This window comes from Argiope bruennichi, chromosome 4, assembly GCF_947563725.1.
Source record: "Argiope bruennichi chromosome 4, qqArgBrue1.1, whole genome shotgun sequence".
Taxonomy (NCBI): Eukaryota; Metazoa; Arthropoda; class Arachnida; order Araneae; family Araneidae; genus Argiope; species Argiope bruennichi.
Genome location: NC_079154.1, coordinates 6,928,634 through 6,945,883, shown reverse-complemented (window position 1 = coordinate 6,945,883; position 17,250 = coordinate 6,928,634). Strand labels below are relative to the sequence as shown.

The following is a 17,250-nucleotide window of genomic DNA, read 5'->3' as shown; positions in this document are numbered from 1 at the left end:
GACATGGCGTAACATTTTTATAGGAATGATTTTATTTTATGATCGGTTATTTATACATGATAAAGATTACAAAAATGCTTCTCAGACTAAGAATCAGTTCGTCCGAATGGAGTCATTTCAACTGCCTCCAAGTATCGATATCACTTCCGTATGTGAAATATTATCGAGTGTCGTTTCAGTAATGATGTGATAAATTATATTAACAATAAAATTGTAATAAATAATAATATTAATCATTTTCTGTATAGATATTGTACAGTTTGCATATTTATGAAGTTTCATTTTTGTTTGGATGTTTTTTATGACCAAGAAGTGCTAAGGAGAGTGTTAGAATGGAAATCAAGCTGACAACTGCAGCGATTAAAAACGTTTGACGGCCACCAAGTTTGTCGAATCCAACTCCTCCGAGAAGGCTTCCGGTGGCAACACCTGAAATATGATTTTTTTAAAATTTGTAATATATAGCTTTGAAACACATTGTAAAATATTTCTAAGTTTTTCTTAAGAAGTATATATTATTCTTTTTGAGAAATTAAATTTGATACTGAAATGCATCTGATATATTTTCCCGTTATATAATTCTAATAGCTCACCAGAATATTATCTTAGAAATTACATTATCAGGTTTAGTAAAGGAAATGAAAATAAATAAACTGATTATGAAAACAATAAAAAAAATTACAGCAAGGATTTAAAAACAAAATATGATAATAACTTAAATTTTTTTCTATGATGAAAGTTATTTTCTAAAAGTAATAGAAAGAATTGTTGACGATGGCAGTGGAACTTCAAAAATAACTTACCCAAGCCTTCGTATAGGCCTCCTAGTATCCCCATCATCGTTGCTTCAGTACCTGGTGGAGCATTATCCGAAGCGTATCCAGTCATAGAGGCATAAAACACACCAAAAGTGATCCCATGCAATACTTCGATCGGAAGTACCAGCCATGGATTTTCCAAAACATAATATAGTCCCAGTCGAAGAGCAAAAGCTGCGAAAGTGCCTATGATGCAATAAAAGTGTCCAAAGATTTTGATGAGCCATCCAGAGAAAAAGAAAAACGGCACTTCGGCAACGAGGCATTGCACGGCAATGCAAAGTCCCATCAGGCTTTGGGTGGCACCCAAGTCTTGTAGAAACCAGAATTCATAATTCCATAGAAGGCCTGTCAATGCGCCGACAATGAAGACAGCACAAGCGACAGCAACTGTTTCGAAAGAAGAGAAAATCTTTTCAATGTCTTGGCATATGTGCAGGGAGAAGTTGGCCTTGGTCAATTTGATCTTCAACAACAAGACAAGATCGACAGCAACTAGAGCCAACATGAGATAAAAGCCGGGAGAGAAGTTGGCAGTATCCGAATCTCCAGTCGCCAAGTCATTAAGAAAACCCGCCAAAAGAGTGACGACTCCCCAGCTAATCGTTGCCCATAGTCTCTGCCTGCCGTACAAATCGGATCGATCTCCAAGAACCTCATAACAAGCCGTATCGCTGAGACAAAACACCGTCGCGGCTCCAGTGCCAGAAATGACAGCCAATAACGTAAACACCCAAAACTGATATGTCGCATATACTGAAGTGAAGTCATCGTCTTTCTGAAAACAAGAGTTGATCTTCACGCTCTTGAAAACGGAGGAATTGTCTTTAACGCAGTCACAAGAAATATTAGAATCGGATGTGAATTTCAACCGCAGAGTTTCGTATGATTTAAAAGGTATTGAATGGCCCTCATTTATCAGATTTTCAAGACTGATTTTTCCTTGATAAATCATAGAAATATTGGTGTAACAGGGTACAAAACTGATTTCACCATCCACTTCGGTTTGAAGACTGTCTCTAAGGCAATCTCTGTTATATTGTGTCGAAATTAGAAATGTAGAGTTTTCTGCATTTCCACATTGAATTTTCATTCTTATCCACGTCGAGTTATCGATGGAAGGTAGAAAAATGACGAGTATGTAGCTAAGCGACGTTACACACACTAGGAGAAAGACAACCAGCTTTATATTCCTGAAGAAGTCTGTGATATAGCCAAAAAGCGGTTTTGAAAACAGTACACAAAAAGGTGTGATTGTAAAGGCAACCCCAACTGCGGTAGCGCTAATTCCGAGTCCCTTAGCCAAAATGGGCATGAAGGGCATAGCACCGCCCATTCCTACAAATAAAAAGAAATATGAATAAATTGAAATCCAAATCACCGTATTCACATTCGCAAAGTCGAAAATTATTGATTAAGATATATAACTAAGTTCGGAAGAAATTTTTTGAAAAATGTTATAAAATATGTTTTTGAATTTTTGCACAAAACAGATAAAAAAAAAAAACATTCATGAAATAAAAATATAAAAGTGTTTCTAAAAATTAATAGAAATATTTTTTTTCGACTGTAAAGGAGTATGAAGCTGAAACTTTATAGTTCAGTAGCTTATGAAATGATTTATTTTAAAAAGTGCAGATAAGAAATATGTCTCTCAGTTACTTATCTAAGAAATAAGTGGTACAATTGCGTTGTAACGGCGACCAAAAAAAGCAAAGAATTTTTTTTTCTCCAAATTATAAAAATATTCTCAAGTATCTATATAATCACATGCTATATAGTTTGACGATTGAAATCGCCAAAGGAACGAAATTTTTAGCAATAAGTATTGCATTTCTATGGCGGTAATTTTCACTCCACTTGGTTTAAAATGTCTAAGTTCATAAATCTAGGAAATGGGAAGTATGGCAACTAGAGCGATTTGCAGCACAAAAACAGCATATGAGAAAGAAATTTGCATTCTTGGATGACTTTCAGAGGAAAATAGCGCACAGGTTTGGTAATCTTAGAAAAAAATCGGAAAGACCAGCAGCCAGCACTATTGACTGCAGCAAGTATTTGTTGCCGTAGCACAGACTGATCAACCAGTTTTGGAATAATGCTATTTTAGAAAGCAGATAAAAGGTAGAACCCATAACCTTCAACTTTCTATATATATTCTACGGCTATGACAGACTTTAATCCATTACAATACTAGTGATATTTTGTAATGGGATTGAAATATTTTATTTTTATGAAAATTTAATGCTATGAAGCAGTACTATTCTAAACATCTAAAGGCTATCCACATGCCAAGGTTTTTTTTTAAAGAATTCTTTAAGGTAATGTAAATACTTTCTGGGTGAATATTTGAAATAATGCTATAAAATAATTACCCTATTTTATATTTTACAGTTAGTTTTAAAACCGTGTAAAATTTTTTATTTATTTTCTGTTTTTCAGTTCTGTGTACGTGAAAATTTGCAATCGATTTTATATTAACTTCCCGATGAGCTAATGAATTGGCGCGGTGGCGTCATCTGTCAGTACTGAAACTTTTTAAATTGTTAGAAAATTTGTACCGAACAGACAAACAAACAGTCAGAACTGGGTAATGCATTGCCATCCAGTTCTAAATTATGTTGAATGTTTTAAGTCTCTAGGTCATTAGCAAATTTGCATCGAACAGGCAAACAGATGGAACAGTAAACGATTTATTAAAAGCGTATTAATAAAAAGGCTTAAAAGTGCTTAAATTGATGAGATAATATAACTACCCTAACATCATCTACGAGAAGAGAAAGAAAAAAAAATGGCCCGATAATAAACAAATGATTTTTGAAGAAACGGGAAATTTTTCATCTATTCTAGATAACAATGATTTCAAATCCCGCAATGGGTGGCTAATCTCCTTTCATGAACGTCACGAAATCCTTATTCAAGCCACCGTGAGGAAAGAAAAGTCACTTTTAATTAATGATTCCACTTCCAGGAAAAAGAGAAAGAATGAGTGAAGAGAAAAAGAGACAAACTTTCTCTTGAGGTAGTGTACAATGCAGATGAAGCAAGTTTGTTTTATCACCTGACGCCAGACAAAACAATGTCCTCTGAAAGAGAAAGTTGTAACGATTGGGGGGAGATCTAAGTAAAGGTAATCCTGCTACGTTTAAACAACGATTGCAAGCAATAAATTGAAGACTTTAGTCAGTGTAAAATACGCGAGGTCAAGGTGCTTAAAAGATGTCAAATATTTACAGTTGATTATGAGACAAATAAGAAAACTTGGATGATGGGATAAATCCTCAACAACTGGCTGCTTGATTTGATAAAGAAATAAAGATGGGAAAAAAATGTTGCTTTCATAGTTAACAGTTGCACATCCCACAAGTCTCTTCCAGGTTAAGCAACATAGAAATGTTTTATTTTTCACTAGATTGAGTGTCGATCCTGCCATTTTTAGATTTTGGCGTCAGTAAGTGTTAAAAGGGATTTTATAGAAAAAGATTAGTTCAGAACGTTGTTTATGATATGGATAATAAACTCCGCAAACCACATCTAGTTGATGAAAAAAATGTACTCGATTGGGTCTCCGGAAATAGAAACTATGTGGAAGAATCCACAATCCAAATTGTTGAAAGAAGTCTTGTTCTTCTTTTTTCTCCGGAAGTATATACTCTGTGGAAGAATCCACGATCTAAAATTGTTGAAAGAAGTCATTTTTTTTTTTGAAAAAACAAAACAAACAACAACAAAAAAAAAAGACATCGACTAACACATTGACCTTATTGAATCTCTAAAGAATGTGTAGACGTTTTATGTACCAATGCTTCAATTACCTAATTAAACCTATCATTTCCAAAAAAAAAAAGAAAAAAAAAAGATTTTTTTAAACGTAGACAAAGATGGACTAATATTTAGTTGTGCGAGAGCTGGATATATTTTAGCAGAGTTAATTCCAGTTGATCAGAGTGATGAAGAAGATGCAGCCGACTCAAATTTCTCCTGATCATTACCATAGCCTAAATTAATATTTTCAAAATTTTATTGCCACAGTACAAAATGTTTCCAACTTGCGAATGAATTTGTTAGATGAGTTTGAAGTTAGATGAGAATGAGTTTGTTTAAATGTCATTTGGATTAAAAAGTAAGCAAATAAAATAACAGGAGAACAAAATTCTTTTTTCTAAATAAATTTTATGTCGTTTTCTTACGAAAAAAAAAACTTACGTTTATAAATATTTTTTATATATTATGTAATTTTTTTGTTATTTTTTTATTACTTTTAAGTACATTTTTATTCTAATTATTGTTAATAACATCTTCATTTTGAAGTTCTGGTAAAAAGACTAAGTAATTTAAAATTTAAAGAATATACTTTGTATATTCAAATTAATTATAGCGTTATCATGTCTATAAAAATATTTTATCTAGGTCCCTACATTATCATTACAGACAAGTGCACGGTAGTAATATGCAAATTTCTTTGAAATAAAAGCATTTGAGTTTTTGAATAACTTTTGCAGAAAATTAAAATTCCAAAATCCATGTTACTGCAACTTTTATGATTGACCATGATTAAAGAACCCTCTGCTATATATAAAGATTCATTGTATATTACTTATTTTCTAAAATTTATTTGTTCTTTCCTGACTAAATTATCTCAATAGTGTTAAAGTACAGAATTATTCGAAAAAGAATATAAAAAAGTCAGCCAAAAAATGTCGACAAGATTTTGGTATCCTCTTTTGAATTTCAAATTAACATTTTTATGAATTTTATTCAAATTCTCTTCGAATTAAATTCGAATAATTTTTTGGATCGTAAACCAAACCACCACATCCTTGGTCAGATTATTTACTTTGGAACTTCCTAATTCGTGCATAATTATGAATAACTTGAAAAATTCATTTATAATCATTTGAAACTATTCCCTTTTATTCATATCACTCACCTCCAAAAAAGAAAAAGTAATGACATTTTATGGACAGGAGATTCAGATTAATATGACAAAACTTCCAATCCACCATCTTCATTGCCTGCAATGAATAAAAAAAAATCAAATTTATGGAATAAAACAATGAAAATGTCTGTAGTCAATAATGCAATGCCATTTGCCACTATAAATTTTGAGATCTGACATTGTATTTCAAAAGTTTGTTATATCTATGAAAACAAATATCTCATAAAAAAAAGAAACATTACAATGTTTAAAAATAGTCACTGTAAAAGTCACTTTCTTTACCCAACAAACATCTATGTTGTTACGTATATCGTCTGATGAGTGTATGATGAAAGAAGTCCAGCTTGTTGCACAATGATAAATTTCACACTATTCTATGAATATTCCAAAACTCTGACATGAAACGCAAGGAATAAAAACGCTGCCAATATATATATATAAAGAACCACATTTGTTCACGATTATAATATAAGAAGACAGCAAATCGCTAAATAGAAAACCATAATAACGCTTAACATAAACCAAAAGATAATTTTCTCAGCAATCTACGCTCTGAATAGAAAATCGCTTGAATCACTTCAATCTCTCTCATTTATATAGTTTTCTCGTTGTAGGTGCCGCCACATGATATTTTCCAGAAGAACTTCGAAATCTCTGTTTCCAATAGAAACAGAACCGAAATTTTAGCATTTTTCACAGCCTTCATTTTGTTATGAAAGTGGTCAAATTCATCGCCAATGATGTGGAGAGTCATAGGATGATTAATTCAGTATCTATTAAGAATCCAATGAATGCAGCATTGCATATTTTAAAAATGTAATAGTCAGAGTTTCACCACAGACATCACATACGTTAACATCTGTATTCATAAAAGCGTTTATTATACTGTTTTGGAGCTTGTTCAGCATAACCGGAAATTGTTACTTAATTAAAGTACCTACAATTACGTATCAAATTAAAGTCAAAATTGTAGCCAGTTGAGTGATCATCGTATTAAAATGTAACAATAGATTTAAAATAGCACATTATAAAATCCAGACGTAATTTCATTAAAAATATTTTTATGCTTTTTGAGGGAAGAGCTGGCACAATATGATCATCTTTTTGCCGAAAACAACAATAACAAAAATAATATATATATATATTTAAAAAATCTTTTTATTAGTGTTATAATAAAGGAAAAAATGATTTTTTAAATTATAAATCCAGAGACCATAACAAAAAAACTTTGAAAGTATAAGGCACAGATAGCAAAGTTAGTTATTAAACTTGAATCGTAATCATGATTCTATTGCATCTTTATTGTCTTATATAATATGTCATATTGTTCATCTTTATTGTCTTATATTATATGTTTTATATTGACATCTTTATTGTCTTATATTTTATGTCTTATATTGTCTATCTTATTATAATGGATATTTGAGATTTTTATATTTCTAATGATATTCACTGTGGCTTTTTAGCCTGTACGACTGCTGCTCTTTTCGCTTTTACGATTTTTGTTTGAGTTGAAAATTTTTAAAGAAATAAGGGTTGTTTTTTTTTAAAATTTACTGATAAATTTTTTTAAAGTTTTTAATTTATTGTTTTCTAGACTAATTTTTAGTCTTTATTTTCTTAAAATATTTATTGTGTCTCACAATTCATAAAATATCTACGTTTTATCAGAAATCGATTTTCTTTTTACGCACGTATTCTAAACAGTCTTAAAACTTCACTATGAAGAACATTGTCTTTTTTTAATATTTTAGCTTTCTGCGAATGAATATTACAATTTGTAAATATTTTATATATTAAATATTTTCTTGGAATTACCAGAAATTAATAATATTCTTATTATGCGAAATAATGTTTTAATTTATCTTATTTTATATATTGCTAATTTTTGCATTAGATAACTAAAATAAGAAATATGCATGTCAAAACAAAATTGCAAAAAAGTGTGAGATTTTGATAGAATTACTCTAAGTAAAGTGGAATTTTTATTACATTTATTATATACATGGGCCGATGAATGAATCACTAGCGATATATGAATCACTAGCGACATATCTGGTGAACCAATCGAAAAGAAATTTCAGATACTGTTATTTAAAGGTATGTATAAGATATATTTAATAAATGATAAAACATATTTTTTTACTCCTTTTTGCTGCATTCATAGAACGGCATTTAAAGTTTTTTTCATTTATTATTATTATCCACTTTTTAATATTTAATATATTTCATAATTAATGGTTAAAAATATTAAGAAAATTAAAAATTAATATTTTTAAAAAAATTATTTCTTGAATGCTCCATTTTTATGATATAAAATTTTAGCTAAATTGATGTGTTAACTAACGATTTAACAGATAAATTATTTCAGTATCTCTTTTATCATCAGGAGCTAGTAACTGCAGAACATTCGAAAACTTTAATACATGAGCAAATGAGCAACAAATAGATAAAAAATTCCATCTTTACAAATATGAAGCATGCAAAGTTAAATAAAACATTTGATTAATGAATTTTAAAAAAACTTGAGGAAAAGCTGGAGTATTATAGTATTGATTAAACTCATTTTCATTATTTCTTCCTGAATTTAATCAGTTAAAATAACACAATAACCAAGTCAAAAGATATACAGGGTGTTTATAAAGTCCCGGACCCATTTTGATGTTTAATAACTCATAAAATAATAAAGATATAAACACACTTATGACATTTATTGATGGAATAACTCATATATTTTCCTTTTCAGGTTTGAATATTTTTACTTTTGTAAATATCGTTTGCGCGTGTGGTTAATTTCAGATAATTTCATTTTCCAGTCTAAATATCTGTACTTTTCTAAATATTGTCTGCTTATTAATTGCATTTTTCTCTCTTTTGTTTTTGGCAACTATTGCAATGTTATGTTTACTTTTGATGTGTTTGTTCTATGTAGTACTTTTGTATGTGATGTTTTATTCGAGCGGATATTAAGGAGAATGCATACACCACAAGAGAAAGCACAGATTTTATGGGGGTTCATAGAAATTAAATCGATAGTGCAAGCACAGAGAAATTTCAGAAGAATTTACCAAAAATATCCTCCATCCAAAAACAGCACCTTGCGGTGGAAAAAGAATTTTCTAGAAATTGGAAGTATCGAAGATAAGAAACGTTCCAGACGTCCTTGCACAAGTGATTTTGATGTTGAGCGTGTCAGAGAGACATTTTTACACAATCCTTGAATATCTGTGAGATCAGCGGCAACAGAATTGGATATGCCAATTTCGACGGTGTACAAGGTTATTAAGAAAAAATTAAGACTGCATGCATACAAAGTTCAAATTGTTCAAGTTTTGGAACCGAACGATAGACCTAGGAGGATGGCCTTTGCAACAGATATGCTAAGGAGGATAGAAGATGCTGCTGATTTTCTGAAGAGCATAATGTTCTCCGATGAAGCATCCTTTCATGTTTCTGGCATTGTTAATTGCCATAAAGTGCGCAAATGGCTCTGTGGATGCCGACATGCTTGTCGCTACCTGGCGTGAAATTGACTATCGACTTGATATTCTCCGTGCGACGAAGGGGGCACACGTGGAAGTTCATTGACAAGGGTCATGAAACTTTTTGAGTCTATTTAACCATTTATGTTATTAATTTAAATCTATCTTTATTATTTTATGAGTTATTAAACATCAAAATGGGTCCGGGACTTTATAAACACCCTGTAGATTAATAGCAACGGTGATTAACAAATAATGAACATTTTCGTACTTACTCGCTTTCGAAATCGGCAAAGAAAATTCTTATGTTTGTTGTAATCCAAATATTTACCTTATCTGGTCCAATCTATAGGTTTATTTAAGAATGTTCGATGAACACAAACATCTTCGATATGGTTATAGTTAATGAAGATAGCGGAAAAACTTTTATTATATGTACCTTGGACGACCTGCGAAGAAAGCTAGAGTCATAAAATACAGAACTGAGGAAAAAATGATTTCTAACTATAATTAAAGAAATTATTTCAATTTATAAAATAAGCCTAATTTCTTCTGTTTAAGCGGAGTAAAAATAATAAAAACTGATTAAGAACAATTAAATCTGAAAGTTGATAATGCTATGTCATTGAGCTGTTGGATTCGAATCGAAAAAGAGATGACATCAGATTTGTAGAGGTGAATAAGCAAAATTACTTTTGTTGATCCCAAAAGGCAAATGTCAGCTGTATGCTTGACAAAACAGTTTTGATTGGTTGAAAAAAGAGTTATAAAATTTTGGGATAACAGACTATTGAGGAATGCGAATGTTATGTGATACGCCGCTCACATTTTGGGTGTTTTCTTGCTAAAATCCAAATTGATTTAATTAGATAAATTCTTTCTCAATTAGAATCCAAATTTGGCACTAAAAATGCAGTTCCATAAATATGTAGATCGCATATTATTCATGCTGTTACGTTTTAAAGTTATCTTGTTTAAATAGCGTGAAAGTACAGATCGAAAACGATCCATCTCTTGATCGAATTGATAAAAGGCTGATGCATATATACGCTTTAGATCAAGAGTGAGCAGATTTTTTGTGGGTATTGGTTACTTCTGATTTTCTTAAAGGTTTTGTGGTCCACCCAGTGGCGTAGGTCTACCATATTTATTATAACTTAATAATAAATATGGGATATGTATTTACCTACATAACTATAAACATAATAATTGCCACAAATATAATATCAAATGATGCATTTAATATAAAAAAATTCAAAATACATTAAGTAATAAATCATTTTCGTCTAAAGTTAGCTCTCGTAGTTATAGTTAGTAGAAGACTTCGGCTGTATACTGTCCGCCAATATCTTGATATATAATTATCAACTGCTCATCTTGCCCTGGATTCTAAGGGGTCGTCTGTGAGACCGGAATGATATATTGTCAATTATATTCATCATTGAAAATATAGATTCACACAGGCAGGTAGAATCAATGAACGGTATTAAACGATATTCAACTTTTTTAAAAATTAGGATGCGTCCATTAGATTCCAAAAGTTATTTTTAGTCTCTGCAATGTGCTTTTAAAATTATATTAATTTGAGGGGGTAAAACTTCATTTTTCTCAAGAGACAAAGAAGATACAATGTTCCATAAATATGTTTCTTTTAGTATGAGCTTCTTACGTCTTAGTAAAGGTAGTCACCACAAAATGTCTTGGTGGTCCACCCGTCGATCGCGATCGACTTAATACCCACCTCTGCTTTAGATGTTAAATTTGCATGTCAAAAATGATCAAATTAGCTTTTTCTGCTTTGAAATCGTAGTAACTTGCGCAAGGACAAATAGACAGAACATTTTTCCATGTCTCTGCACGTGTAAATGGATAAATAAATAGACAGAAAGATACATTTCTATGAATGAATTTCGTTAAAAGTTTGATAGAATACAAATTTGACGCAAAAAAACACATATCAAATACCATTTGTCTAGCATAGAGCGTTTTCAAGTTAACCTGTTACAAACAGGCTAACATAATTCCAAAAAATACGTTTTTCGGGTTCTGGGGATTCTCAGGCATAATAATATCTCATAATGTATTTTCGGATTTTTTTTGGCAATTACAGTATTTCATATGTATATTCGTATACGAGAAAAAAAGAAAAAAAATGTAGATAAGAAGGGGAAAAATGTTTTTTGCTGTATTCATAAAAATTATGAGTTAAGAATTAATTTGAAAGAAAAAATTAGTCACTTACCTTCTTATTGAGACTTACGCGCAGCAGAAATATCCGCACGTGATATCCAAATGTCCGTCTTCACGGAACTCCAATTACAATTCAAAACACACGAGCAAACCCTATGCTTATAAATATTGCCGGTTTATGAGAATTGAGAAAACACTTACAACATGAAGTGAAATTTTGAACTGGTCCTGTAACCGGTTATAGAGGAGCATCAAAGAGAACTAAAGCTTCCGAATTATGTCTCTTGCCTCACGACTTTGGAGAATTAAATATCTTTTACCTGTTTTGAAATATTCCGAAATCTATTCCACATACAATTGCAAAATCTTATTTCGGACCTTGTGAATGGAGTAAGAACTTCGGAATAAATAGAAAACTTCTTTCCCTCTCAAAGTATGGAAAAGAAAGTACAATGAATATCCAAGTTTCACACTTCCCTGTACGTGAAAAGAACTAACATTTGTAGGATTATGCCTATCTGTCTATGGGTTGGTGAAATTTGGGGCTTTTACTTTTGGTCTGCTTTTACATTATAACTGCAGGCCTATTCTTTACGTATCTGAATTTTGGACACAACCAGAGAATGGGAAATCTGTCCTATGAATTTGTTTGATGCGATAGCTCAAAAACACAAGGAGCTAGACGTATGAAATTTAGCGTATCGCTTTATTCCTAAAGCTGTACATTGATGATAAACTTTTGATTAAATCCGCTTACTATCTGGCCTGTCCATTTGTATTTTTATTTGAACAAGGACTTGATATATGCAACAAAACTAACTATTCAACTTGCCTTAGTGCAAGGGGTGATCTGAATGCCCGAAGGCCACAATTGTGATAAATACAAGAGAACTAACTACCCGACTTGCCTTAGTATACGGGGTGATGTGAATGCCGGACAAAGTCACAACAATGAATGCGGGAATTGTGGTGAACGCATAAAGAACCCATTATAGTGTGGTCCATGCATCAACCTGATACTTGAGAGATATGGAACACCATTAAAGTTCTATTAATCACTATTATTTCATCATCGGGGAAGGGAGAATCTGCTTATTCAAACTTCACCATTTGAGGTGATTTCTAGTAGAATACAACTAGTAGAATTCTAGTAGAATTTATAATTTGATAATAAAGCACAGCAACTACTTAGAAAAAAATAATCTGATACACGATTTTTGTCTCCAAAATAATCGATATTTATGGCATTTTTTGGATACAATCAATCGAAATTTTTGATTTGATTTAATGAAGCTTGCTGATGGAAAAACAATTTCGTTTATGCTAAACTAAATGCATGATGTTTAGCTTAAAATTTCATCAGATATCATGACAACTTTTATAATATGCAAAAAAAAAAAAAAAAAAAAAAAAGAAAAAAAAAAAAAATCCACTTACATGAGAAAATGTTGCTTGTTTGAACAGATATTTTTAAATAATCAGATCAAATAGTAAAAACCTATCATTTTTATGAAAGATAAAAAATGATCAAAAGAACGATGTCCAAAATAGATAATCAGTTTTCTTTATTATTCTACAAAGCACAAAAAAAAAAAAAAGCGCCATATTGAATAAATATGCGAGAAGGTGAAGGAGATAATATTCTCCTTAATTATCATCATTTCATAACTTACAAAATAATACTTACCTGGTAGATTTCAATTCTTAGTTACGCTAAAGCTTTATTTTCTAATGTGAAATGTACAGCAAGTTTCCACATTACCATTAACAGTAAATTTCCCTCACCGCTTCGCATTTTCACTCGAAATTTCAAACTTTTCCCATATTTTCACAAGCACGAATTTTCAGGTTTTTCCTTAAAGGAGTTAAATTTTTTAGAATAAGAGCCTTCTTTTATTTTGTTGATAATTTTGAGACAATTGAATGGCCACTATTGTTTGCTTGCATTAACGACATCTCTTTGAATCGTTTCAAATCAGATTTACAATCTACCTGAACCATCGTAAAAAGTTTGCTTTTGTGATGTAACGCTAAGTTATTTTCTGCCTGTCGGCGAAAAAACATTTTAAATTTTGTTAAACAGGAAGTAATATTTTTTTATTTTCCTATTCTTTTCAGCATTACTCTAAACAATCCTATGGCAATAAGTGAGCCAGAAACAGTCATTTTAGTTCGAGATATTATATGCAAAATACTCACCGAAGTATATTCATTCTAATTTTCATGGAAGCCTTTTTGTTGCCTTCTTCTGTTCAATAACAAAATCGGTACAAAAAGAATTTCAATTGAATTATTAAATGAGAAACTAACTCACAGAACATAAATGTTCGTACATAACTGTCACTTTAACATCGCATGCGTGAGTGAAATGCATTTGGATGACAATGCTCTCATCTAGATTAATTAAAACCCTTTTATTTTTGGATTCACTGCACACGGATGCATCACAGGAATATAGGAAATACATAAAAGACACATAACACACACAACTATTAGTGGAGGGAATTCTTTCTAAACGTCGATGCCACACCAGGTGGCGCTAACAGGTCAGTTAAAGTTAAAGCCAAGGGGACTGTTACATCATCAAACCTAATAATTGTTTCAAAAGTAATCTAAAAGGCAGCATTTTGGAATTGACACAATTTCATTTTCCGAATTCCGCATGTTTATGAATGGCTTGCAATGTTTATAAATGCGCAAATCCATTAAGTATGTTCAGTTTTCATAGCTGCGTCCATTTGTCGTTTCAGCTTTTGTTTCGGTTGAAACTTACATTTATTGTTCCTTTATGTCGCCAAGAATGTTAAATCGCCAAGTAACAGATGTAAACAAGGCGGAACGTTAGTAAATAAATCAGCAATAGGGTTGTTAGAACTATTCCGTTGTTTGTTTAAATTATTATATTGGCGAAAAACTCAAGGGGAAAGTTAAAATAGATTGTGACTTATGTATAAGTCCAATGGGAGATAAAATTTAATATTCGTTTTCTGACCAGATTTGATTTATGAAAAGAATATCTTTATAATTAATATAGTCACGATGAAAATACTACTTGAAATTTATGTCAAAGAAAAATTTATGATAGATTACATTTATTAGCTATATATAAGAATTGTTTGTAATTCTAAAGAGATTTTTATTAATATTTCTTTTTGGTATGACTGCATCTGTTTATTATCTAATTCGTTTATTTATCTAGTATTACACTTTGAGAAACTTATCTGAAAATATACATTCTCAAAATTATCAGTAGTGGGTTTAAACAGTTTGAGACCATAGACAATGCTCGTTATGATGCCCCCTCTTTCAATAACAGACCAATTTAGTTTTACTGTTCCGCCCATCTTTGATGTAATGTACTTTTTCAAGAATTATTCTAGTATTTTTTTTAGTTTAGTAACCTTTTGATTTTTTTTATTTATTCAATTTAAAAATATTTATTTAAAAATCCTTAAAAATGTTCTTGAAAAAATTGACTATAATGAATCATTCCTTTATTTATAAATATAAATATTTGCTTACTAAGAAAAGTGCCAAAAAGTAATAAATTAAAAAAATATGGCATTAAAAGGATCATTATTTTATAGGTCTTTTCAAATAAAATATTGCGCACCCAGTTAGCAAATAGTTAATATTGCAATTTTATATAAAAATAATTACTTATGCTATATTTAACGATTTTAAAATTCAGTGTAAACACTTACTATAATCTTAATATTTGTAATTAAAAAATGCATTTCTTACAAATTTCTTTATTTGTCAAATAAACTTTTTAATCGACTTGTCTGCGGTCCCCTCTCAATGCGGCAGCTTATGGTCCGGCTTAGTGGGAAACCTGTCATTGCACCTGTAAACAGATTTCCATTCCACTCACTTCCTGTATTGATCTAGCTAAATTATATAGAGTTACATTACAATTGTGTTTCTTTTTTCAAAAGCTGCGGTAGGCAACATCAACAAAAAACCAGCGTCAATGATCTCCCTAAACTTTTCTGGCACACTCTTAACTAAAGAAATTATCCCCTAATCCCTGAAAAAAATTGTGGACCTTAGAATTCCATGAATTTTTATTTTTAGAGTACAACATACAATAGCTTTATTTAGCATAGCGCAAAGAATCGAATTTGTAGATAAGATTAATTAATCAGCCTACTATTAGTAATATTTTGCAATATAATTTTGGCAACGCTTTGTATGGCATTGGCGTACAGAAGTTACGAAATATTAATCTTAAATTTAGCCTTTTTCTGTATTTATCGTGTGATCCTTGGCGAACTCTTTAAATATTAGTCTCTGACGTGCGGCCAAAAGTATCCTAAACTGAAATTTTTGCTTCACATACATTTTTCTCCGCCTACTGCAATTAAAATTTGATACAGAATTACAATTAAAATCACGAAATTACATGCCAAATTTGATATATTTAAGTCATTGAGTATTTGAGTTATCGCGTTAACATGCTTCTGAAAGTACACACTGGCGGGGGGGGGTCAATCCTTTGTTGGATTTGGCTTAAAATTTGATAAGTGTTTGTGCTATAGATATTAAATTTGTGTACGGAATTTTATACATCTTGATCGCTTCGTTTTGTACTTATCGTATTAAATTATATTCGAACACTCGGGCAGACAGACTTCCTCAGAATGGATTTGTTCAAAGGTTGATAGAAATCTAGAAACATGGTGTAAAGTCCTGTACCAAATTTCATCCGTGCGATTCAAAGCGACATAATGACAAAAAATGCTTTTTTTTTCAACTGAAAAAGATTTAAAATGAGTGTTAGCAAAAATAGGATGCTCGTTTCATATTTTCTTTCCATCCGAATGCGTTTACACAAACTGTTTATGATTCGAACCCCGTTCGCAACGATTTATCACATGAAGTGAAATGATGCTTCCAATTATTTATGCAAGATGTTATTTGACTGTTTTATGCAAATGTTATGCAAATATTTTTCACTATATATAAGCACGGAAGCACTCGTGCGCGCATAATTACACGTGGATTCAGATTTTTTTTTCCACTTGTGTTCGTAGTCTGTGTCGGTGTAATATGTGATATTTTATAATGTATTAAATGTTTGTTTGTGGCAAGGAATAAAAGTCTGTGTTTTTAAGAAGTCTTCTCGACCTGCAACATTTTATAAGCACCAGTCACATGCATTTTTCACTGCTATTATTTGAACATTTTACTCTGCGGGCCTTACAGACGATTGATCTTAACAATTACAGGGTTTTAACCCAAATATCGTCTGACAATGAAGAGATTAGTAAAAACGCCGAGTTCGAAATTTTTGACGATTACAATATTTTTTGACGTACTTACTATACTTTCTTGTGTTCTTGATACACACAAGAAAGTAAAAATATAAATTAATCACCGTTCATAATATGTACCTCTGGATAATCTTTTCTGTTACAATAATATGTACCAACTTAACGTATACATTTAAAAGGCTTCGATATGATGAAAATAATTTATTTCCTTAAAATTTATATTTGAAATTCAACAACAATTACAAAATGCAACAGTAATTTTCAATTGATGAACAATGAGTGAAAGGCAAACATAGATTATTTGAGAATAAATCTGATTTTCTTCGCTTCATTGGTATGAATAAATTGAGAATTCAAAGTAGTGAAAGTTGAAAGTGACGAAAACAAAATTTTTTGGTAAGTTGATAACAATATTCTACACGATCGCATGAGACACACTAGCAATCATTTTGCAAGATCTTTTAATTAGAGGACACAAGAACTCTTTTCATATTTTGAAAAGTCATTCATTTTTTTCATTTCGTTTTCATTTTTTTTCATTTGCC

The 17,250-nt window shown here is 31.0% G+C and overlaps 1 protein-coding gene across 2 annotated transcripts; it reads right to left on the bottom strand.

The window, feature by feature from the left end:
- Positions 1 to 15: 15 nt before the first annotated feature.
- On the bottom strand, positions 16 to 11,621 carry LOC129966721 (major facilitator superfamily domain-containing protein 6-like). Of its 2 annotated transcripts, none has more exons than XM_056081250.1 (5): positions 11,482 to 11,621; positions 9,515 to 9,688; positions 5,749 to 5,833; positions 804 to 2,156; positions 16 to 429 (listed from the first exon to the last, which is right to left on the bottom strand). In XM_056081250.1, the coding sequence occupies exons 3-5, from the start codon at positions 5,828 to 5,830 to the stop codon at positions 269 to 271; spliced, it is 1,596 nt and encodes a 531-aa protein (XP_055937225.1). In that variant the 5' UTR covers positions 5,831 to 5,833; positions 9,515 to 9,688; positions 11,482 to 11,621; the 3' UTR covers positions 16 to 268. The 2 variants fall into 2 exon arrangements, with proteins under 2 accessions (XP_055937225.1, XP_055937226.1); XM_056081251.1 differs by having other exon boundaries at positions 9,571 to 9,688.
- Positions 11,622 to 17,250: the final 5,629 nt, after the last annotated feature.

Coding starts and splice junctions, on each gene's coding strand:
- LOC129966721 (XM_056081250.1), bottom strand. CDS start 5,830: ATGAAGATGGTGGATTGGAAGTTTTGTCATATTAATCTGAATCTCCTG. Junction 2,157..5,748: donor TTACTTTTTCTTTTTTGGAG/GTGAGTGATATG, acceptor TTTTATTTGTAG/GAATGGGCGGTGCTATGCCC. Junction 430..803: donor AGGCCTATACGAAGGCTTGG/GTAAGTTATTTT, acceptor ATCATATTTCAG/GTGTTGCCACCGGAAGCCTT.